Source organism: Saimiri boliviensis, chromosome 10 (genome assembly GCF_048565385.1).
Source record: "Saimiri boliviensis isolate mSaiBol1 chromosome 10, mSaiBol1.pri, whole genome shotgun sequence".
NCBI lineage: Eukaryota > Metazoa > Chordata > Mammalia > Primates > Cebidae > Saimiri > Saimiri boliviensis.
The window spans coordinates 114,746,593-114,770,776 of record NC_133458.1 but is presented as its reverse complement, the minus strand read 5'-3'; the positions used below and the strand labels follow the sequence as shown (position 1 = coordinate 114,770,776).

The 24,184-nt window shown below is 40.6% G+C and overlaps 1 protein-coding gene across 8 annotated transcripts in view; it reads left to right on the top strand.

Moving 5' to 3' along the window:
- The window catches only part of LOC104651814 (uncharacterized), a 154,312-nt gene that overhangs the window by 16,289 nt on the left and 113,839 nt on the right, over window positions 1-24,184 (top strand). For 3 of the 8 annotated variants that reach the window (XR_012512225.1, XR_012512221.1, XR_012512226.1), the window contains exon 2: window positions 437-20,360. The exons of 1 other annotated variant lie outside the window; for it this stretch is intronic. Coding sequence is in view for 1 of the 7 variants with exons in the window: in XM_074379785.1 (XP_074235886.1) it covers window positions 498-660 (163 nt within the window). In the remaining 6 variants the exon portion in view is untranslated. The remainder of the gene's footprint in view (window positions 1-436; window positions 20,361-24,184) is intronic. 4 more of the 8 variants (XR_012512222.1, XR_012512223.1, XR_012512224.1 and 1 more) reach the window with 4 other exon arrangements.

Here is a 24,184-nt window from a genome sequence, read left to right as displayed (position 1 = left end):
AACCATAGCATACTAAATAATTCTCCATTGTCTCTGGCGTTGGTGGTGGTCTCTGAGTGGAGAAGACCCTGACAATCCAGATGGGTCCAGCCAAGTATGGCCTCCTGGTGAGCAAGGGCACAGGTACCCTTCACAGTGCTGTGAAGTATGAAAAATACCATTTGAAGATGAGTTAAAAGGTAATGGTTGAATGTGTGGGCCCTGCAGTCAGACTGCCTGGGTTCAAATTTAGGATTCACCACTTTCAAACTGGAGGATGCTGGGGAAATGACTTGGCTTCCCAATTAGTATAATAAATGTGGATAATAACAGCACCTCCCTCATAGATAGGATTGTTGTCAGGGATAGCTGAGTTAATCGTGTGAGCCACATAGAATGTACTGGTACATAGTCAGTGCTGTTTACTGATATTATTTCTCTTCCTTTTTAAAAAAAGCTTTATTGGCTGACCTGAACTCCCTGCATCCTACTCTGTAGAGCGTTGGAAAGATGGGCAAATGCTCTGTGACAAGCCACCAGGGCAGACTGGTACTGGGAAGACCCCACTACACATTGGGCTCTGTCCCTGGCTGGAAAGTTTCAAGTCAGTCCACCTCCCTGTGGTCCAGTTTCCACTCCTACTACTCTTTACCCATGAGGAGCTTCTGGAAACTAAGAAAGGTACGTAATCAAAACCAAAAGAAGACATTGGTTCAATGATTCCCAAGAGCTCAGGATCATGTTTCTGTTGTTTCTTTTTAAATAGACAGTATTCTCAGAGTGTTCAGTAGCTACACACACACACACACACACACACACACACACACACACTCCACACAGAAAACTAACATCTCTGCAATGTTGTATGCATAGGAAAAGCAAACGTTTTTACCGTAGGCTGGGATATGCTTCATCCTCTTAAACTAGCATCTTGAGGTCTTTACAGAAGCCATTTTATAGATGCCTACACTCATCCCCTTACTTGCATTCTCATCCTGAGGGTATTTTAAGGAGTCAAAATAAAATTTACTTAGCTGTGTGTGAGAGACAGAACGATAGACCACAAGAGAAGGCTAGGGCTTCGTAATATTTAGATAATGACGAAACTGAAAGAGCTGATGCAGACTGCAGTAACTATATTGGATACTTTACTATTTGGGTTTACCTTTGCTCGGTAGTGAATTATAAGCACTGTACTAGGTGAGAGGTTTGGCTTCCAAAATGCTCAGCTGGTGCAGGATGGAACTGCAAGACCACGTCACCTGGTAAATAAAATAATAATACACAGCAATTTTAGGATCTCCTAATTGGAAGCTTCTTTTTGACAACAAAAGATGCCAGGATATCTGCTGCCCCCTAACTGGTACCGTGAAGAATAGCACATAACTTTTTAAGAAGCGAAGTCCAATGCAGGTACAGTTAAGTTGGTGGCTAAGTCTACCTCCTAAGTTATGGTTGTGAATTTGGCCTTTTCCGTGAACCTGTTGCAACTAAGGCAAAGCCATCGGGTAGAGTCCTGTTTTCCTGTTTTACTTCTGTCTTTTCGTGACAGAGAGGCACTCCTGATTTGCAGCAGCTGCCTCGGGAGAACAGGGTTGACCAAAGCACATATCTCCAACACCTACTGTTAATCATGTGACTAGAGAAAACTCTTGCGGGGGGCATTCAAATTTCCATAACCTTCTTCTATGGAAATTTCTAAGAGACCCAGAAAAGGAACGTAACCATGAGGGAGAGTGAATCCTGCAGACTTGAACAGTCCAGACTTAACAGGTGATCCAGCTGTCTGTCAGTAGGAAGAGGCTGAGGCGCCCCCTTCTGGTGCATATGAATAGGAAGAAACCCTGTGTAGAAAGAAACCCTGTAGCAACTGGGCACCTTCTCTGTGATCCGTCCACTCCCAATACCAAAATTGTTGCTTTTTAAATGACATCCATCCTAAGTTTAAAAAGACATGCATTATTCATACAAAATGTTAAAGATGTAGAACAAAAAATGTAAATCACATATAATCATCCCTCCCAGAAAACATCGTTATTAAAATTTCTGTGCATATGTAAAGCAAAATTACAATCCTACTGTAATATAATTCTGTATATTGATATTTTTCACCTATATTTGTATGTTGAGCATTTTCAATGGTCAAATTATTTCTTAAAAATATTAAGGACTGGGGAGTAACCTTTAAAACAGGTGTGTCTTTATTTTTAAACTAGTCCACAATTCTTGTATATGGAAGTCACTTCCCAAATTTTGCAAGTATAAATATTGCATCCACACTCTTATATGTTTAAATGCATCTCTTATTAGTTCCTTGAGTTAACTTCCTAGAAGTTGAATTACCGGATCTAAAAATACGGACATATTTGGGCCAGACATGGTGGCTCACCCCTGTAATCCCAGCACTTTGGGAGGCCAAAGCAGGTAAATCACTTGAGGTGAGGAGTTCAAGACCAGCCTGGCCAACATAGTGAAACCCTATCTCTACTAAAATTACAAAAATTAGCCAGGTGTGGTGGCACATGCTTGTAGTTCCAGCTAGTCAGGAGGCTGAGGCAGAAGAATCACTTGAACCCAGGAGGTGGAGGTTACAGTGAGCCAAGATGGTGCTACTACACTTCAGCCTGGGCAAGAGTGAGACTTCATCTCAAAAAATAAAAAAAAATAAAGAATAAATAAAAATGTCAACATATTTAAGATCTTCATATATATTACCAATTGCCCTCCTGGAATATTTTACCTGTTACATTCCAACCAATAGTATAAGGACATCCCTCTTTCTCTGTGTTTAGGCATGGATGTTATCAAAGTTCTCTGCCACCCAGGCCAAATATGGTATATGCTTTGTTTTAATTTGAATTTTAAAATTATTATTTAAAATGGACATTTTGTGGTCCCTTTGCACAACTTTCTTTTGAGTCACTGTTCATGTTATTTGCTCATTGTTTCTTTTATTAATAAGAACCCTATTCTTATTTTTATATTTTCAATAAAATTTCATCGTATATACATTTATATTATTTATAATAAAGTATATTTTATTATTAATGAGAACTCTTTTTATATTAAGGACCCTAACCTACTGTCTGCTACATATTATTATAATTTCTTTTCCTGTTAGTTCCTGGCCCTTCAATTTTGTTTCTATTAATAGTATTTCAGACCAAAAGAGAGTTTACACGTTTTTGCTATCTTTATGCTGAGGCTTCTCCATTGGGAAATTAAATTGATATTTATGTATATTTCCCACTAAATATTTTTTGGCACTTTGTTCTTTAATCCAACATATCTGGAATACATTTGGCATACAGAACAAGGAAGAGCTATGACTTTTAAGAAAATTTTCCAAAGATTGAATGAGCACCATTTATGAACTTTTCACTTTGGAATGCCATTTTCATCACTTATTGTATGTGTACAAATATGAGCACTAATTTCATTCCATTTATCCGTAGTGTGTTGCTAAGCTTGTGATCCCATTTCATTCGTATCTTTTTCCAGTTTTAATGTTGTTCATTTCGCTCTAGTTCTGTTCTGTCCCAGGTCTTTTTATGTATGTGACTCAAGTCCACAACCCAACAGCTACCTTGATTAAAATATTATTTCCAAATGCCAGGGCTTTGTAACAACTGTAGACAGTTCTAGGTTTTTCTCTACCTGTAGTTACTCAAACTTTGTCATTTAATGATACCGTGTCATTGAATAGTGTGTTTGTTTGTTTGCTTGCTTTTTGAGACAGAGTCTTGCTCTGTCATCCAGGCTGGAGTGCAGTGGCATGATCTTGGCTCACTTCAGCCTCCATCTCCTAGGTTCAAGCAATTCTCGTGCCTCAGCCTCTTGAGTAGCTGGGACAACAGGCATGCACCACCATGCCTGGCTAACTTTTTGTATTTTTAGTAGAGATGGGGTTTCACCATGTTGTTCAGGCTGGTCTCGAACTCTGAGCTCAAGCAATCTGCCTGCCTCAGCCTCCCAAAGTGCTAGGATTACAGGTGTGAGCTACTGTGCCCAGCCTTAAACAATGCTTTTAATTAAAATAGCTTCTTCCTAATTGTAAAAGTAATACGTGTTCACTTTTCAAGTACAAACACCATGGAGGAAAAAAGAAAGAAAGAAAAAGAGGAAACAAAGAAGAGAGAGAAGGAGGAAGGGAAAAGCGGGAGAGGGGGACAGAGGGCTCCTACAATTTAATCATCCAAAGAAAACCAGAAACAAAATTATGGTTTATGTCTTTCCAGAAATGGAAAGATCTTTCCTCATTTCAGGAACATTTTCTTCTATTGCATTTTTGACAAGTGTTTTTGTTTGTTTCTAAAATTTTCTTGAATGTGTAAATTGTTGATTTAAAGACTCTTTAGTTTTGAGTGTGCTCTTTAGCTTTCTTTACTCTTTTGTTTCGTTTCTTCTTGTTAGTTGAGGAATTTATGCATAAGCCCTATGTTGCTGTTTATTCTTTTCTGTTAACGCGTTTTTGAATGGAATAAGACAGCAGGTCTACTGTTTGCCCTAAAATAGCATGGACGTGTTCTCATCTGTCCTCCTTTTTACTTCTCTAAGCACCATCTACATCTCCTCTAAGGACTGGGTGCTGATGGCCTCTGGGGCCTAGGACAGGAGCTGAGGTCATGGGTCGGAGCTTTCTGGTGACCCTGCAGCCAGGGCCTGTCCTGGCAAGGTAGGAGCGTGTCTCTTCTGTTGGAGGAATATCCTTCAAGTCTCAGCTTGTTCCCTAGTTTTGGAATGGACTGCGTTGGAAAGATGTCGGAGTTGGCAGCCTTTTAATTTGGCACTACTGCATGTATTTAATTCTTCATCATGTCTCATGCTTACGGCTCTCCCTCCTCATTTCCTTTCTTACCTGTGGCAAAGCCTCTGTTCCTCCATCCTTTCGATGTAAGCTTATCCCACCATTAACAAAACTTAGGAAACTAAAATCGCTCATGCACTACAGGCTTGGCAGATGCTCACACCTGACTCATTCTCTTGTTTTGGGGTGCTTCCCCTGATGGCTGCTACAGCCATCTGTTGGCTGGCTGCCCCCTGGTCCCCACTTGGACCCTGCTTCCCTGCAGTCCCTTGCATACAGACTCCCTCTGTGGGACACTTCTCCTCCCATGTACAGCCTGCTAGGTCCATGGGAAGCTCAAGCATTTCTAGCCCACTATTGGTGGGAATGTGGTTTCTTTACAAACACAGCCCTCTCCTCCTTTTATCCTTTACCTTTCCATAGACCAATTTACATGTTTTCAGGCATGAATCAAGCATCAGTATCCAGGGTCTCTCAACTATACAAGGTGCTGCTGAAGCCTATGTTATCTGCCTTGAAGTTGAAGAAAGTTAATTAACCCTGCCCTAGAGCTGGGATTCAAACACACATGGCAGGTGTGTCTTCTGAAGGCATCTCCCAAAATCCACCCCCAACTTTCTCTCCATTCTTTTAAACTTTTATATTCTCAACATCTCACCAGAGTCTCAAAGATAATGGAACTTTTTCTCAGACATCTACTTTCAAGATTCCTTTGCAATAGTCCGTATCCCCTTCACTCTGGTATCTGATAGCTGTCTAGTACGTTGAGCCCTGGGTTAGAATTTCAATTTTAAAACCTTATACTAGTTTTAAAACACTAAACATTTGTTTTCTATTACTGCTTGAGTGAAAAATAAGCCTTTATTGATTTTGAGGCATCATCATTTTGGGATCTATTTCTTCTAGCAAGTATTACCTTCAAGAAAGAGAAGAGCAAAAGATTAGAAACTTAAAGGTTGAGCCTTGGGAACCTTCATATTTACGAGGTGAGTGGAGGAAAAGGAGACCATGAGGAGCATTGGGAAGAAGTCAGATGTGTAGGAGAAAAACAAGTAGGGACTATTATCAAGGAAGCCAAGAAAAGTGAAAGTTTTAAAGTGTCACATGACACACAGTGTGGTCAAGTAAGACTCCGACAGAAAGGCCTGCTAGATCTGGCAATACTCGAATCAGAGCTGGTGCCAGGCTGAGCAGATCAGCTTTGTTCCTTGGGGACAGATTTTAATGGGAAGAGGAGGGGCTGAGAAGACTAAGGAGATGTACTCTGTCAAAAGTTGTGAAGAAGAAATTGAGTAATGACTAGAGAAGGAGACACTGAGGAGAATTGAGAGAAAGCCCTTTTACATTTTAAGATTAAGATTTAAGGTTCTCTTCTGAGAGAAGTGAGCTGGTCAAGGTAAATAATTTTACAATATGAGAGGAGACAGAGAAGGGAGTTTCCTGCTTAAGTAAGAAATGACGGATTGATTTCAAAATAGACCCATGTTCACACCAGTTCTTGCCACTTCCATCATTGTCCCTTGGGCCAACCTGCCATCCCTGTTGACCTAAATGTACCACCACACCTGAATAACTGCCACAGCCTCCTAGCAAATCTCCCTACTCCCATCCTTGCCCCCATAGACTACTGGGAATCCAACACTCAAAATGACCCTTTCAAAAATGCAAGACAGATGGGGTCTCTCCTTTGCTCCTACCCTTCCATGGCTTCTCTCCTCACTCACTATTGTGGCCAGAGAGAAGCTACGTGACCTGGCCACATCCCTCACCATGTCTTCTTCTCTGTATCTCCTTGATCTCTGTCTTCCTCCCACGCGATCCCCCTTGCTATCCTTCCAACAGAATGAGCTTGTGCATGTCCCAGAGCCTTTGCTCTTGACTTTGCCTCTGCCAGGAATTTCATCATTTTCCATCAGACACCCTCACAGCTCACTCCCTGACTTTCTTGTTATTTGTCTCCAGATCACTGAAGCCTTTTTGGACCACTCAGTATAAAATAGCAATGGACTCCACCCTGGTACACCCTAACACCCAGCCTGTTTCATTTTTCTTTGTTATATTTATCACCATCTGAGGTCTTTGTTTATTGTCTATGTGACAACACTAGAAGGAGGGCAGAGACGTTTTCTTAACAGCTAAATCTTGGCACCTAAAACTGTCTGGCATGTAGTAGTTGCTCAATAAATATTTGTTGTCTGATGACTTAATCCTAAGCATAGGTGGTAGGATTAGCCTTAAATGAAACAAGAAGAAAAAATAAAGTGTGGGCATAGAGAGACAGGATGATAACTGACAGAAAAGGGAATTAAGAGAATTTTCATCTTATTGATATTGCAATGAAAAAGAAGGTAAGCTCATCTTCTAAGAGAGATGTCAAAGCTGGTGAAGGTGGTGGGGTGGAAGGTTTGAAAAGACAGGTGAAATTTTATAACGGTGGCAGAAGAGGGTAGGAGGTGAGGGGGATTCCAAACACCCCCGGGCATTCTGGAAGACATTGAGATGCACTGAAGTTTCAGGAACACAAAACCACATAGTTGTTCTGTCTTACCTAGGAGAGTTCTTTACTGTAAGGTGTAGAAGAGAGAAGATCAATTGTTTAGATACAGCATTGCTGTCCAGTAGAATTTTCTGCAATCATGAAGAGGTTCTATAGTCTGTACCATGCAGTCGAGTAGCTGCTGGCCACATGTACTTATGGAACATTTGGGACGTGGCTATTGTGACTGGCTGCATAGCACACATAGGGCAACCCAGACTCAGGTTCTGGCAGAGCAGGAGCTGAGAAAGGACAAGAAAGAATGGGAATAAGAGGATATGTCAGTAAAGAGACTGAGCAGTGCCTTCAGGAATGAAGCAAAGCCAGAAGGCCACTGGGTTGTGAAAAAATAGCATCATCCAGGAATCAGAAATATTGATGATGTGAAATGCAAGCATGCTGAGAGAGAGTGAGAGCTGATAGGCATTGGTTCTCAGAAGATGGAATACTGAAGATTACGATTTCAAAGGACAACGCGTTGTGGATAGTGAAACAGCCCAGCGCGTGGTCATGGGGTGTGTTTCTTATGTGGAGTGGTTGTGGAAGTCTTTGCTGTTAAGAGATTCAAAAGCCTGCAAGAGAGGGTTAGCTGAATAAAAAACCTGAGGTACATATCAGGCACAAAGATGCATAATGGAAAAACTGCAACCTTACGGCTGTTTTTGTGTGAAGGTGGAAATGTAATGGAGGTGATGCTCTGTTAGTTAACATTGAGCAAGCACCCATTTCTGCTAGGCTTGAAACGAAGTGCTTGATGTAAGTGTAACTCTTTCACCCTTCAAATAACATCTTGAAATAGGTTTCCTTATTATTGCCAATTACAGATGAAGCCACTGAGGCTGGGAAAGACTAGATAACTTGTCCAAGTGTAATGGAGCTAGGATTTCAATCCAGAGTGCTTGACATAAAAGCTCATGCTGGCTGGGGGCTCATGCCTATAATCCCAACACTTTGGGACGCTTGAGGTGGGTGGATCACTTGAAGTCAAGAGATCGAGACCAGCCTGGTCAAGATGGTTAAACTCTGTCTCCACTAAAAATAAAAATAATAATAAAAAAACTAGCCTAGCATGGTGGTGGGCACCTGTGGTCCCAGCTACTCAGGAGGCTAAGACAGGAGAATCACTTGAACCTGGGAGGTGGAGGTTGCAGTGAGCTGAGATCTCACCACAGCACTCCAGTCTGGGCAACAGAATGAGACTGTCAAAAAAAAAAAAAAAAAGAAAAATAAGAAAGAAAGTTCATACTATCCAGCACTAAGCTCCATTGCTTTCTTCTTTCTCTCTCTCTTTACCTATTTCATGTTCTTATCTAAGCCTTTGTACTTGGAGCAGAAGTGGTCAGCAACAAAAGTCCTTAGTGGCTATCACCCACCCCCATTGTCATCCACGTCTCCCGGATCAAGGAGCTGCAGGCAAACATATATGCTTGATAGGAGGTGGAATGTCCATGGAGGACCCAGTGTCAGAGAAGTTCGCTGGGGGGCAAGCACTTAGAGTGGAAACTGACAGTTGAGGCAGCGACTACAATGGAACAATTGGGAAAGCAGAAAGGGGTGCAGTGGGAGGAAGAGGGTGGGGATACGGAGCCCACTGCATGAGATTCCTGGAAAGGAAAAGTCCTTGGAAGGCCTTCATTTGGGAGGGTGCAAAAGGCTGACAAGCTAGTATTAATTGACCATAAGATTTAATACTTAAAATGTAATATGTATGGCATGTACAATACTCATATCTCATGCCGTGAGAACCGTTTAAGTATAATGCTTACATATATTAACAGATATTAGAATGACACTAACATGAAACATTTTTAAATTTAGGATTGCCTGGTTAGCATAGTAGCAGCCAACCAGTTCTTGTTACACCTGCTTCTGTAAGAGTATTACACAAGATAAAAACTTCCAGAAGCACTGAGATAAGAGTGAGGAAGAATCTTAATCTACATACACAGGTGGTCAGGATAGGTAATTTACTTTATTTTTCTGTGATTGCATTAAATTCCTACCATGCGCCTTCAATTTGCCATATGCTAGTAAGTAAGCCTCACTCTGTTTGAAGCCCTCAAATTTTTTCTGTACCTAAATTCAGGAATGGGAGAAGGTGGATAGGATAGAGCAAAGGGATGAGAGAGCTTGTCTGTTTTGTCGCTATCTTCAGCTGGAGAGTGTAACTTGTGGCTTCGCACCTATCTTACCTGTGTCCGTGGAGAACCTTTCTTGCTGCCTGGTCTAGGCACAGAGCTGACTTGTTTCTCATTTTTAACTATGAGGCCTTTTATTATATTTTTCAAGTTCTGGTCAGTATAATAAGGCAAAAAATAAAATATTGAGCAAAACACAACAAAGTGATGACAAAATTACCCTTATTTCTTAGTAGATGGTGTGAGCGTGCTACAGGTGTGATTTTTCAGTGTACAAATTCATATGCAAAACACGTGACATTTCTTTAGTTCTGAAATCAACACAATTCAGTAGGAAGTCAAATCTCTCTTATTTATTTATTTATTTATTTGGCCTCCTCCATTCTAAAGTTTCCTGGTCTTGGCAAAGGAAAGTTCCTCTATTCATAGGTTCCCATTGGCTAGCGCTGGAGTGGCAGTGCTCTCCGAGATGTCCCACAAGGACTGAGACCTTGCTGCTCTCCTAGGTACTGCCTAGCCACCTGCAAATCTCCATTGCTCCTGTGAGAGGTGTGCCAGCCCCCCACCCACCTCTTCCTCTCCTCCCTAGGCCATGTTCAGTTCAGTTTCCTCTCTGCACTGCTTGTGCCAGGTACCCATCATTGCCTGTTCCAAATTTAGGAAGTATCTGCGCTGGCTTTCTACCTTTCGTACAAGAAAAAGAACAATACAAAAGATAAACACAAACCACCATCAAAACAAATTGTATTTCACCATTGCGTGACCACAACAAACCCTAACTACATCAATTTACAAATTTACATAGAGTTCGGCTGAATAACAGAACACAAATATTTAAAAAATAATGTGCCATTTTATAGAACAAAATAATATACAATGCCTAGAAATTATTTTAGAAAATGGTTGTTTCTCTACTCTCCATTTTATAGATGAAAGAAAAAGTACATAAACAGAGTGACTGTTCCAAATTTACACACCTCTACAGTGGCAGGGCTAGACCACAAACCCAAGTCTATCCAGGTACAAACTCCATGCACAGCATACTGCCATAATACAGCGATATATTCCAGTATTATGTTATAGTGATTGGATGATACATGGAGAGATATGTATATATCTCTCTTCTGCATTTCTTGAGCATGTGCTATGTGCCAGGCAGTTTGCTAAAGACTCTTCAAATGTGATATCTTTTAATCCTACAGTATCCACTCACATAGGTGTTATTAATCCATTTTACACCTGAGGCAGATGAAGAATGTGATAAACTAATTCTTCATTCATTCTTCAACTGTAATCTGGCTTATTCCAAGAATGCCATTAAAATTGTTCTGACAGATATAACCAATAATCTCTACAGAACATTTCAGTGTTACCTTTTTGAGTGACTGCGTCTACTTCTTGGTTTTAACCGATAATGCTGGTGATTCCCAATCTCTCTCTGGCACCACCTTTTATCTGAGCTTCAGACTCACACAAACAACTGTATATTAATCTTATCCATTCAGGTGTCATTTAAGCACCTTCAACTTAACATGCTAAAATTTAACCAACTTCTTTCTCCCTAAACAAGCTCCTACTTTTGAGATTTGATATCAGTTATTGGTGCCCAGTCACCCAAAACTTCCTTCTTGACAACTTTCTCCTCTCCACAACCAAATACAATCAATAACCACATCAGAACCATTTACATTCTGTGTAGTTTTAAAGGACATTGTAGGTTAGGACCTTAGCCCAGTTTCTAGCACAGTGAAAACTCTCAAGAAATGTTGACTATTATTTTTACCAATATATAAACAATAACAATAGCCACTACCACAACAGAGACACACTGACTGTGTCACTGCAGACCATGGGTGTTAATTAGATGCTAGACATTTTGAATTAATGTCCCTATTGTGTCTTTTCTCTTTCATATTTCCACATCTTTACGCTGTGTTTAGGAGACTTCTTCAACATAACTATGTTTCCTTTTACTTTTGTTTTAACTAATACTTTTAATTTGTAAAAGCATTTTAATAGCTGTTTTCTTTCTGTCTTTGGGTTTAATTTCTTTTAAAATCGTTTTAAGAACATTTTTTCAAGGTGCCTTTAGAAAAGACACTTTTTGTTTTGTGCTCTGAATAATTTGTTTTCCACATCATCTAGTTTTTTGTTTGTCACCTTTCATAACTTTGGTTTTCCTCATGCCTAGCGACCCTGGGTTTGTCCCTTTGTATACAAGATGGAATGTGCCAATTACCATAGCGGGCATGTTAGTTACTGGAGCTAGAGTGAGTACCTTTTGCTGTTGTCTACGTAGGTTTCTTTTCTGTCCTCTAATTCTTGACAGAAAACATGAGTAGGTGATTTCGTTGGGTTTATTTCTCTTTATCTTGAACCCTATGCCTAAAAGAGTATCTGGCACATAAGGACACACCAAATAAAAGTACATTGTTGTTGAAGGGCTTTTCCTATTGTAGTTGACAAGATTGTTAGTAGAATCTAAAGAAACTTTTAACGAAACATAGGCGCTAATCTAGTCCTGGAAAAGAAAGAGAAATGTATTTTAAGCATGGTCAAGCCTTCAAGCCAATGTTGTCTTATTTTTTCCTGTTTTTATTATAGAAACTTCCCAAAGTCAAATTAAAACAGAAAGGGGCAAGCTGATCTGATAACTCATACTCTCTGCTTTAAGAATTAGATATGAATCCTGAGTCCATTTCTATTAGTGAGATCCTGAGATACATCCCTTAAGTATCTAAATCTTAGTTTCTCCAAATATAGAGGACATAAATCTTATCTGCTTGCTTCCCAGGGTTTTGTGGGAATTAAATTTATATTTATTTAAATATCTTATATTTCAGTCACTTTAGAGACAATTCATTTTACAAATACACTTTATCAGCTTTTATTTTTAAACTCATAATTGTACCATACCCTATGTTTATAAGTGTTCCTTCAAAAACAGTGTGAGATTACACATTGTGTTAACTGGCACATATCAGAGAATGTGTTCCTGGGTTGTCAGACATGAATCAATACTTGATTGAATCAAATTCTCAGGTAATAATCTTTTAATCTTAGCACTCTATTGATTTCACTCCTCCATGGCCTTCTGTTTGCTTCTGGAGAAGTCTAAAGTCGGCCTGATTTTTTTGCTGCTCTCAAAGTTAGCTTGTCTTTTTATTTCCTTCATGGATACTTAGCTCTGTTTTATTTTGTTTTTATTTCTCTTCATAATTCAAAAACTCACCATGGTGGAATGATACGTGGAATTTTCTATGAACATTTCCTGAAATATGTTTTGCCCTTTTCAGTCTGCACACTTTGGTTTCTTTTACCTCAAAAAAGTTTTTCTTACAATTAGTCTGGTTTCCTCTCCATTTCCGGGGTTGGCCTTCCGTTTTATGAACCCCCTATCTTTCCTCTGTGAGTCTTTGTCTCTCGGTATATTTCTTCTTTTTACTGCAAGAGCTGCTGAAGTGTGCCACTCTCATCTGTACAGAATTTTATTCAATACTCATTTTGTCCTTTATTATCTCTAGTACAGATTTTAATTCTGCAATTGCAAATTTTTTATCAATTGCAATCATTTTTATCTCACTTGGCTCTTTTTCATCCTAGAATTATTGCACTACTTTTATCTTATCACACTGTCTTTTCAGGCCACTTTTTCTTGGACTGTTTCAGGTATCAGATTTCTAAAATGTCCTTCTATTAGTAAATAACTTTAAGAAGAATGCTTTTCCACTGAATGCTAAATATCCTGGGCATTTCTCTTTTTCAAGCATATAGTTCCTACTGTTGTTGTTTTTTTTTTTTTCCTTTTTATCCTTTTCAGCTGGAAAGAGAGCTTTTCATACCTGATGTTTGCAATTAGACAGGTAATACAGATTCTTTTTTTTTTTTTTTTTTTTTTTTTAATGAGACGGAGTTTCACTCTTGTTACCCAGGCTGGAGTGCAATGGCGCGATCTCGGCTCACCGCAACCTCCGCCTCCTGGGTTCAGGCAGTTCTCCCGCCTCAGCCTCCTGAGTAGCTGGGATTACAGGCACGCGCCACCATGCCCAGCTAATTTTTTATATTTTTAGTAGAGACGGGGTTTCACCATGTTGACCAGGATGGTCTCGATCTCTCGACCTCGTGATCCACCCGCCTCGGCCTCCCAAAGTGCTGGGATTACAGGCTTGAGCCACCGCGCCCAGCATGGTAATACAGATTCTTTGGCTTTGTTCTCTGACTTTGGTAACCTGGTAAAATACCCTGGAAGGAAGGTCATTAGTAATTCTTAGAATCTGTTAAACATTGTTCTTAAGATCATTGATTCTGTGATATTCTACGTCAATAGTATACATGAAAACCTACAGTTACCAAGACACACTTCCACAGAGGTACTTCCATTTCCTACCCTATAGAAGGGCTTTACTAAGAGGGTGGTGTGTTCAAGATTTAATGTGTCAGTATTCCCTTGTTTTCTGGAAGTGACGGTCCCAAGCTTGATGCAGAAAGTAACAGGGGTAGAAAAGAGGGGTGAGAGGGAAAAGGGCAATATGACGGCCCATTTCGAGAGTCCTCCTGTGCAGTAAAAGTGGGGAGATAATGATTAGTTTTAGTGAAGAGTCAAAAATTAGGAAGAAGAATATAGTGTTTTCCTTTCTTCAATATTTAAAATTTTTAACTTCAATTCTTTTTTTTTTTTTCTTAGAAATGGGGTCTCACTTTGTCACCCAGGTTGGAGTGCAGAGGGGGTAATCATAGTTCACCGCAGCCTTAAACTCCTGAGCTCAAATAATCCTCCCACCTGAAAAGCTGGGACTACAAACATAAACCACCACATCTGGCTAATTTTTTTTTTTTTAATTTTCTTTTTAGAGAGGGGATCTTGCCATTTTGCCCAGGCTGGTCTTGAACTCCTGGCCTCAAGTAATCCTCTTGCCTTAGCCTCCCAAAATGCTGGGATTACAGGAATGAGCTACCACACCTGGCCCCTTCTTCTTTCTGATGGAAAGTTCTGTTTTATTTCATGAGTCAATGCATACATTAGCCAGTCAGGCCCCAGGAAATCAGAGTTAGTGAAAATATCTGTCAAATTCTTGGTTTGGTTGTTTGGTTATTAAAGGTAACCAAAAAGATAACTAGGAGATGGCTTTTTTTGTGAAACAATGAGACAATTCTATGTTCGGTCTTTTACCCCTGCAGTGGTTCTAAGGAAAAGCAGGTCACAAGCAAGGTTGTCATGGAACATTTTGATAAACGACTATTCTTCCTTCTAATACAAGATAAGATTCTGGACAAGAACAAAGGCCCAGACTTTTCTTACCTTTCTCTGTCTCACATGCACCTTTCCAGCCCATTCTCCTTTATTCGTAGCATTCTCTTCTAGCCCCCCTGTTTCAATTCAAAATGAGGCAAAATACATCAATGCTTAGTGGTTATTCCCAATCACAGTGTTCTCTATCAAGTAAGTAAAAAGATGTGTCCCATTAATAATGTTTTAAAACATAATAGCAAAAAAAAAAAAAAAAACCCACATAGAATTCTAACTAAACTGTTAGAGTTACCATTAATGATCACAGCAATTATTAATGTTTTCATGTTCATAACCAGCCTGAGACTTGGTTTTCTGAGCAGAAGTCATCTCAGAATTTGTAAACTTGCCACGAAGTCATAGACTCTGACAGCCAGCAGGGTCCTCGTGAATCATGAGTTCTGCCATGTCCCAGAGCTGCCAAGATGTAGCTCTTCCCCACACTTTCCACAGGAACTGGGGGTGCCTCAGCCTTTGGAAAACTACTTCGTACTCTGTCCTCACTCAATAAACGTTGCTTAATAGTGACAATGAGAATATGTGTTCCATCTCACTTTTCTCCTGAACACCTCTATTTAGGGAGCCACAGATATTTCCGCGAGACATTTATTCCATTGCCCAACTGGCGGCACAGTTGAAGAAATTTTCCTACTGTCTCCCTTGAATGTTTCCATTTTCTTTTTGCAGCTCAGCCCGTTTCCTCTTGTCTTGTGCATGGATACTACCCTAAACTATGTTGGTGGTTAAGAAGTCACGCTGGGAGGACATTGCCTCAAATTTCTTGTTTCCAGGTAGTCAAGTCCAAGAATATGTTCCTGGATTCTAGGTATGAGCTGAGCTTGGTTTGCAACCATTCATTATGAGAAAAAGAAAATTGTCTACTTACTTATTTTTAAATGTTGGAAGCTCTGCCGAGGCAGAAGACTGGGGAGCTGCTGAGCCGTGTGGAGTGGCCAGGGCCAGAGGCTGCCTGACTGTAGTTGTGGGATGGCCTCTGTCCCTGCTAATAACTAGGGGATCTGCAGGAATAATAAGCTGAGTTTCCAAAGCCCCTTCCTCCTAGGATGTGCTCCTCAGAGTCCAACTACAGTGGCATGAGTCTGTGCACATGAGCCCACAGAGATGGTTTTAAGTGTATACGGCCTTGTGTGTGTAAATACAGTTCACCAACAAGTGTGTTTTAGAGAGGCACTAAAATGCCAGTTCAGATCTGCCTTATCCAGTAGCTCCTGCGCTTACTTCCCCAGCATGAGTTCTTCCTCTTAGAGCTGTGAGTGGGATCAACCTTATGAGATGTCTGAGTTACAAACTGTTCACCTTTGACACGACCCCCAAAGCCCTCCCTTCCCAAAGAAGCTACCTCACGGCAAGAAATATCTGCTAAAAAATTTACTCTTCTAGATTTAAGGAATGATTTCTCAATGTGACAATAGCCCTGAGATTAAAATTCAGGGGTATTTCTATTGATCTGCATTAACTCCTATGATAAAGGTTAGAAATACAGCTCTGAGTAAAACAGCCACATCCCCTTTTTTGCAGAAAAAAGGCAGACATTAACAGAACAGGGAGCTCATGGAGTCAGCACTCCTGGGGACAAGACAGCCAGATTTTCCTTAAAAGGTGACCCCAGGGTCGAAAACCACAGGAGAAGTAGAATTTGTCTCAACAATAATATCTTGAGGTCATAATAATAAGTAAAAAACAATGCATCAAATGTGATTAAAGCTTATATCTTTCCATAGCAATTACAACACATACGATTGAGTCTGAGTTTGACAGCAGCCCCTCCCTCCCACCGCCACTACCATGGAGCCACGGGAGTTATATTCATAGTTCCCACTCCACAGGCTTAGAGAAGGCTGCAGTAAATCACCCGTGGTCACACAGCTACTCAGTAAAGGAATACGAAATAATAAACGAGCATAAATGAGCCTTCCAATTCCGACTCCAGGAAACTTTCGAGCACAGCCCTCAGAGAAATTGGCTGGGGAATAGAGGTAAAAGGAGCAGTTAACCTAACCTCAGATGCCCAACTTCAGCAGTAGGCCTTGGTTTTATAAAAAAAAATGCAGGTAAAAAAAAAAAAAAGGTAGTATAACGGAAAGGCTTCAGAGACATATCCAAGTTCAAATCCGAGCTCTGCCAGCGATTAGCTCTAATCTTGGGCAAATATTCAACCCAGCTAGAATATATGACTCTATCCAAGCCAGCAGGAAGATTAACTGAGCTGCTAGAAGGCACAGAACTAGTACCTGATACATGTTCTCATAAATACATCTTCTTTCTCCTTTAACCCAAGAAAAGAAGTAAAGCAAACATGTTCCTTCACGAGAGAGGCACTAGGAAAAATACTCCAATAGCCAACCTGCTGTGGAGCCCTCAGGACCAAGAGGGAGGTTCAAATATTAATAATACTGGGAGGCAGGAGGGTACCCATGGATGATGCCTGCTCTCCCCTGATTCAGCTCCAGGAGCCAGGGAGAGTTGATGCCCACTACAGCAGGAGGAAACTTAAATAGGGGTTGTTCTAGAATAAACAGGAGGCAAAAAATAAGAAAGATAAATTGGGTAAGTAAATGAAATAGAAGGACGTAGGACCCTCTGCTGAGCTCTTCCTGGCTCTGTTTGCACCTCATGTGTCCTGTGACCTATGCATGTCACTGCCGTGATTGTCTTTTCTGACAGATAAAATGTTTAAAGGCATATCTGGGGCCCTCCAGGGTACACGTTTATCTCAACATAAAGTATATTTCTGGTCAAATTTCTGCTTCCAGTTTGCTCTCCTCCATACACTTTTTTTGATCCAATATTAACTCGTGCTACTTCGTAAGAATATATGTTCCTTTGTAAGACTCCTGAAATCTCTTTATGAAACGATAGGTATCAGTGAAGAAAAACAAGGCAAATAAGTAAACATTAGATTTAAAACGTTGTTTTTCACATTCCCACTTGCCAGCCCTCGGGCTGTTTCTAAATCCAGCTTCTGAAGCTCTAAGTGTCTACTATTGCTCACGGCTGTTACGGCATTCCAAGCGAAGTTTCCTTTAAACAAGAAAAAACTATAAAAACGCCCAAGTTAAAAACCAACAAACAATATCTTATTCTTAGATTGTCACTGCTGCACTGGGTTGGGCCTTCGCTGCAGCGAGGTACGGGTCATTGTTAGCTGGTTTATTTCAGAAACATCCCCAGCCCCATTCTTCTGGGCCACCTCCTCCATAAAACCTGAAAAAATAAAACGCACATTTCCCCAGCTTTCTTTGTAGGTAGCAAGCCCATGTGGCTTAGTTACGGCCAATGAAGCCCATCATTTCCTGATGAAAGTATAGAAGGTGCCAGCAATTTTCTTTTTCTCCTTACTTGAACACAGATGAGATGGCTAGAGCTGCAGCAAACATCTTTTGACACTGAGACAATAAGCCATCATACTGAGAATGGCAAAGCAGAAAGATAAAAAGAACAACGCCTGTGCTGTCTGGCTCCAAATGTATTGTTAACTGAGACATATAAGCCTTGCTTGGCTAAATTAATATTAGTCAAGTTTTCTACTCCTTGAAGCCAAAAGCTTTCTCAACTAAGATAGATACAAATATAGACATAGATTAGATATGGATGTAGATATAGATATAGATATAGTTACAGTTATAAGCAGATAGATTTACCCTTAGAAAGCCATTCTTTTTCAATGTAGGCATGTATAAGAAAATGCAGCTTAATTGCTCTATACAGTATGAATCTATAGAATAAATTATCATCTGAACTCAAACATGCATACATAGTATCTCCAGGTTATTTTCTTTAAGATGCTCTACAAAATAAGACATCTAAATCCACAGCAATAACCAGAAGACAGTCACAAATTCCATGCCAACTCATTTTCCCTGAAGATACAGTTTAACTGCATGAGAAAAATGATCCTTCAATCCAGAAAGAATTTTAAGACGAGGTTAAAGCAAGAGAACTTCAGATTACTCTAAGAATAAATAGCTTTCAATCCCAAACCAATCACTCTCAATTTTAAACAAGAAAATTAGAAATGTGTTCTTATTTTTATCACTGCCATTCTCAAAGCCCCAATAGATTGATGAGGCAAACCACTTGAGGGCTTTTTTTAATTCAGACCACTCCTGGTAAAGCCAGACCGTCTGACCCACGTGTCTGTCAGTTGCCACGTCCCCTTCTCTCTACTTGTTCCCTCACTCGTGGTGGGCTTTCTTTCACTCACACTGTCCTGGAGATAAATTTCTGGATCCATTTTCCAACTGACATCCGCCTCTGCCCTGCTCCTCTGACTGTTGAGAACATCCTGATTCACCTTCTGGTATTTTGGACTTCAGCTCTTTTCTAATTTATGAGCTCAGTTACTCTTCCATTGTGACATTCTCCTAGAACAAACTTCAGTCCCAGCTCAGCTGGACTGAGAGAAGAGGAACTCCAGCCCAACTACAGCAGAAAAACTCCGTTTCCCCTCCATCCACAGTAACAGGATTTCAAAGATAGTGAAACCAGAGGTGAAAGAGTAAAGAGTGGGAGCCACATCACTTTGCTCCTGGTCATAAATTCCCTCTGTTTTCATCTGTGGAACAATCTTTGTGTAGGGAAGGAAGACAGCATACCATGCTGGACACAGATGAGACCATCTTGAATTGGTTTCCTGAAATGAAAAGATGTGGACATATATGGTAAAGGGAGGTTTCTGGGTCTTTTCTGAAGGAAATTATCCAATCAGAGGGACAGAACACAAACTGATTATATGAAGTTGACCTTACGATCATGACGAGTTTTAGAAGCAACCCTATGTTCCTCTCCCCTCCTGTGCCATCACCGCTTAGACTCTAGCAGTGATGATAGATCAACTCTCCCCATAATCCATATCACAGAATGCCGTTAGTTACGGGGATTGGGATTCAATAAAGTTAAAGTAGGCTTAGGAGATCCTACCTGGGAAATTTAATATGTGGGGCCTTATGTGTGCCCCGAAGTACTTTGACCAAACTGCAATTATGTTCCAAAGAGGACATAAAGAAATATTTATCTTGCCTAACCAGGTAATGGGAAATCTTTCCAAACTGTGCAGCAAAGAGGGCAGTCTACCTGATGGAACTGTGCTAGTTAGGAAGGAATACTTGTCATTAGGGATGTGAGTGAGTAAGTCTTTGTGTACATGTTTCCATGCAAATAAAGGTCTTGATGGAACTACAGCCACCTGCCACCACCCCTTCCTCCCTGAACCCTGCTTTTGTTCATGCTCACCTCGTATGGCAGGGCAGTCTGGGACTCTTTCCTGCCACAGTGGGTGAATGCTGATTGATCCAGACTAACTATGATAATTCTACATCCTAGACCAGTGATTCACCCAGGAAAAGACACATTACCAATTCTGGCCAGTGAGGTGAACTTCTGGAGCAGTATTTCAAGCCCTTAAGAAAATGGAAATACAAAAAAAATACCTATTTTTCTGTCCCTGACTGTCACTATGTGAGGATATGATACTGGGAGCAGCCATCTTGTTATCTGGAAGGAAAAGCCAAGACGATTGCAAAGACGGTTGACATCAGTTGAGCTCCTGACTGAACTTCCCTGGAATTTCCTGGTGCCCTGACTTTCTGTCGGGTAAGATCAGATGCATCTTTATTTATTAAGCCACCTTTTGCTAGGTTTTATTGTTGCTGCTTGCAGCAGAACGCATCCTAGGCAATATATAAATCATCCCTAGAGGTACAGAGTCTACAGATGATTGGGTTTGGGTGAAGAAGGAGTCACCGAGACTTGGAGGGAAGAAGTGCTTGCCTACATTATAGAAGGCAGACCTTCTGCCTCATCGCTCTGTGTTTTCCGCTCTACCACACTGGCTTAAAGGGAACTGCGTGTTCATATTAAGGCCATCGGCATTCACTCTTATTTGAATGGTTTTCTTATAATGATTATGGATGTCATTTTAAATAAAATATTTATCTTGCCTAACCAGGTAATGGGAAATCTTTAGCCACAAGGTTAGAAACTAGACTCAACCTTGAAATTTATTGCCTACAACTGTAAACCAAGCCATGGTCAGAGAGCTGAGAAAAAGAATAAACAATGAGACAGCAGCTGCCTGGTCTTTCAATGATAGATGGCAAGGCTAGATATGGTCAGCCATGACACCAAGCCATAAATATTCTATATTTAACCTACAGTGTTAAAGTTGTTTGATTTTATTATTGATGTGTGGACACCCTCATAGTCTTACATTCTAAATCATTTATCTTGTACTGCCATGTTAATAGGAAAAAGGGAAAGTGCTTTTTAAAAAAACTCTAATTTACATAGCTTCTTAGACTTTGGCCTTGCTGGTATTTGCATCCCAAGTGTCATAGAGTTGATACATCTCTGATGTGACTGAAGAATTCCAGCACTGAGCTATTCCTGAGAAGAGACTCGCTTTCTGAGGGCAGGGATTACTGTGTGTCTAGTCAGGGTGAGGTGCAGATAAAGGGAGTTTTTAAATCATAATGTTTCAGAATCTTGCAACTAGTTCTTAAAAAAAAAAATCTGTTATAAATAAGTCATAATATTCTCTTTATAATGCCAGGGCTGCCATCTTCGCCAAAAAAGACTTTTTTGGAGACAGTCTTCTCTTCCCTGTAGCATCCTGACCTCGACCAAAGAAATGAATTCATGTTGACGGATCACCGTTACTGAGGGATGCTGGCATGATTCCCACTTGCTCCCCGCAAATAATCGTTACTCCAACATAAAAAGTAAATCCAAACCAAAATGTCCTCTGTGTTTGGAAAAGCTGCCATGTTTGGGTCATAGCTGTCCCATCACAGCAAAGACATCATGATAAAATTATTTGACCCCCCAGGGCTTACTTCCTCTAGGAGAATCTTGAGTGAAATGTTGACAGCAATGTTATCACTGTTCACATCTTCCACCATCATTCTGCCACATGGCAACCAAAGCCACACAGAGTTAATCTTATGCTTGGAAGATAGTCTTCCCTTAAGCACTAACAATACTTGCATTTTCACAACTCTCTAAAACACAAGGCCTTGTTTTAACTTTCCTGAGAACTTCTTTGGACTGTGCCTAATGGCTGCAACCTCAGTATTAACCATCTCATTCATCGGTTGTACACAATTCAGAGGGTGGCCTCTCCAGTTCCAATGTCATTTCCGTCTTATTAAGTCTTTCTCAGATGTTTTCCATCGAAGGGTATTTGTCCAGTAGCTCCACAGGATTATTTTCCAGTTTATTGAAAATCCTTCTCCAAGAAGTCCAGATGGGAATGAAAATAGAACCTGAGGATGAAGTGTCTGTGGCCACTTTTAGAAAGTCCAACTTTTTCTTTAGAAAGCCCAACTTGCTTCCTAGACAAGAGAATTTCCTTTCCGCTTCCAGTGTGTGCTGAGTGAAAAAGAAAGAAGTGTGTCTGGGGAGGCATGTCCTCATTTAGACACTTATAAGATCGCATCTCACTTTAGTAAAATTTACATGCATGACTAGTAATTAAGTTTTATTAAATTAGACGTTCTCTTTTTCATTTAAAGATGAGTTTTAATTATATAAAACAACAATTGCTATAAAAATGATTGCATGCATTTATTTGAGCTTTGAGTGCCCTCTACTGGAACAAGAGAAAAAGTAAAAAATCAATACTACCTTGGTCTTGCATAGTTCTGTCCTAACTACTAAGATATTATAACTAGGAAATCAAGAGTAACAGTGAGAAGTCAACATATCTCACTCACAGCGACCTAATAGTAATAAAATATTTTTTCTAAAAATTACTTTAATGCAGACCTAACCGTGCGCACGTCGTGGGCTTCACATTTGTGAGAAGTCCTAGGTGATACTGACAAGAAGCACCCCTTTCGGTGGTTGGGCTGCTCTCTTATGTCTAATTACTGCTTGTCTCCACGCCATGAGTTTTGGGTTTACAGCCATAGCCTCTGGAAGGAGGCTGGATTCTGGATCTGTTTTCTCTTCTAAGCCTTTTCTTTCCAAAACCGCGGGTGAGTTCAACTTTCATTTGGATGAGGCACTTCACTTCCCAGCTTCGCAGTCATTTGATCCCCTCTCCTCTGACCACTTTCCCCCCTTCTCTGCTGTAACTTCATTTGCTGCCACCCCTTGGCCTCTCCGTTCCACCTCTGACCTCCCGTATTCTGCTGTGACCTTCCCTGTGGACCACCAGTTTCCCTCTTTCCATCGCCACCGCCATGTCTTCACTCCTGCTCTGCTCATTGTCCATGTGCCCAATCCTAATCTCCTTATTGAATCAGACTCTCAGTCCCTTCTTATTTCAATGTATTTCCTAACTTGTCTGGACTTCACGGTTTATTATTTCCACCACACTGTCATCAACACACTCATTTCCACCAACCCTTTGATCTTCTGCTGTGTAAGCCTTGCACATAGTCTGTTCCACAGCAGCCTAATGAGTCATTCTGACCGACTCGGATTTCTAAGCTGCGAAGCACTGCTGAAGGAGGTCATTTTGCTTTGCTTACTGGGAAATGACAAATTCTTACAGCCAACTTCAGGTGAGACTTCGGGAACACTCAAGAATGTTTTCTTTTCTTTTCTTTTTTGCTGTTCGCTTGTTTTTTCAAATCCCTCAAGGATTATTCAAACCTTGACTACTTCCTTCATTCTTAAGACTTGCGTTGCTTCTCAAGTTTTGGGCAAAATGGAGCCTACTGAATCCTTCATTTACTTGCCCTGAACTTTCAAATGTGCCTTTTTTTCTTCCAACTTGTATTTTAGGTTCCGGGGTACGTGTGCAGGATGTGCAGGCTTGTTACGTAGGTAAACGTGTGCCATGGTGGTTTGCTGCACAGATCAACCCATCACCTAGGTGTTCAGTCAAATGTGTCCTTATCTCTATTTATTCTTCCCTTCTGCCACAGGAGATTAGTCTCTTCCCCATTTGCTTTTGATTCTGTTCCCTCCCAGCCCTTCTTAGGTTTTGTTCCAACAGTTTGTTCAATTTTTCTCTCTTCCCAGGTAATTCTCTTTTGAGCTCAGAGTATAAACATTCCAGATTCTCCACTGTTCTGCATTGCCCCCAGAAAGGGTCGTCCCTCTCTCAATCTTGGCCTTCCACAAACTACTTCCCCACATCTCCCTTGCTTCTTTTAGAAAGAGTAACCTACACGCCCTTGAAGCTTTTAGAAAGAGTAACCTACACTCCTCACTGCTGCTTTTGGGCAACCACTTCCGCTTCCACGCAACCCAGTTTGGGTTTATTTTTCTATCGCTAACCAGAAACGGCTCCCAACAAAGGTAACCAGAGAGGTCCTGGTACCATCAAGTTCCCAGGATTATCTGCTATGTTACTTGTCCATCCTTAGCTGATGCTCCAGCGCCTAAGACAGCTACTTACGCTCCAATTCACTGTTGTGCCAGCAGGAAGCCAAAAACGTCAAGGAAAGGGATATCTCTTGTCTTGA